Genomic DNA, 728 nt, shown 5'->3' on the forward strand with positions numbered 1-728 from the left:
ACAAAATAACATTTCCCCTTGAAGTTCATGTGAAAGGATTTGGCTTCCTGGGATGACGTGTGTGAGCCCAAGGAGGCCTCCCGCCTTACCTGATAGGTCAGCTCCTTCACCCTCCTCTCATACTTACGCATACCCTTCACGGCTTCAGCACTGCGCTTCTGCTCAGCATCAACCTCCCATTCCAGCTCCTGCATCTGAAATGAGAAGCCCATCTTTGGAGCTTCCCTGGTGTCTCTCCAAGGGATGTGCTCACTCATGCACAAGTAAAAGCCCTACGCACTCTGACCTCCAACTTCTGGATTTGCTTCTTGCCTCCCTTCAAAACCAACTGTTCGGCCTCATCAAGACGGTGCTGCAGGTCCTTCACTGTCTGGTCCACGTTCTTCTTCATCCTCTCCAGGTGGGCACTGGTGTCCTGCTCCTTCTTCAACTCTTCTGCCATCACGGCTGCCTGATAAGAGCAAAGAGTCAAAGTCATTTTGGGGCTGGAGACATTTTGGGAGAGTGCACATCTGTCATCAGCAGTGAAAGGAATCCCCAACTCACATCTGTGATGGCCTTTTTGGCCTTCTCTTCAGCATTGCGAGCTTCCTGGATTGTCTCCTCCATTTCACCCTGAATTTGGGCAATATCTGTTTCCAGCAGGTGTTGATGAAGCTGGTATTCTGTTGAAGAAAAACTGCAGTGTTTTCTCCAGCAGCTTTATACCATATTTAGAAAAAGCAGAT

General features: G+C 49.2%; 1 protein-coding gene across 1 annotated transcript in view; it reads right to left on the reverse strand.

Moving 5' to 3' along the window:
- The window catches only part of LOC104161486 (myosin-8-like), a gene marked incomplete at its 5' end in the record, with an annotated part of 1392 nt that extends 727 nt beyond the window's left edge, over positions 1–665 (reverse strand). The window contains 3 exons of the mRNA XM_009699948.1: positions 90–194; positions 281–451; positions 547–665. Of these exons, the coding sequence (XP_009698250.1) occupies positions 90–194; positions 281–451; positions 547–665 (395 nt within the window). The remainder of the gene's footprint in view (positions 1–89; positions 195–280; positions 452–546) is intronic.
- Positions 666–728: the final 63 nt, after the last annotated feature.

This window comes from Cariama cristata, unplaced genomic scaffold, assembly GCF_000690535.1.
Source record: "Cariama cristata isolate BGI_N322 unplaced genomic scaffold, ASM69053v1 scaffold11475, whole genome shotgun sequence".
Lineage (NCBI taxonomy): Eukaryota > Metazoa > Chordata > Aves > Cariamiformes > Cariamidae > Cariama > Cariama cristata.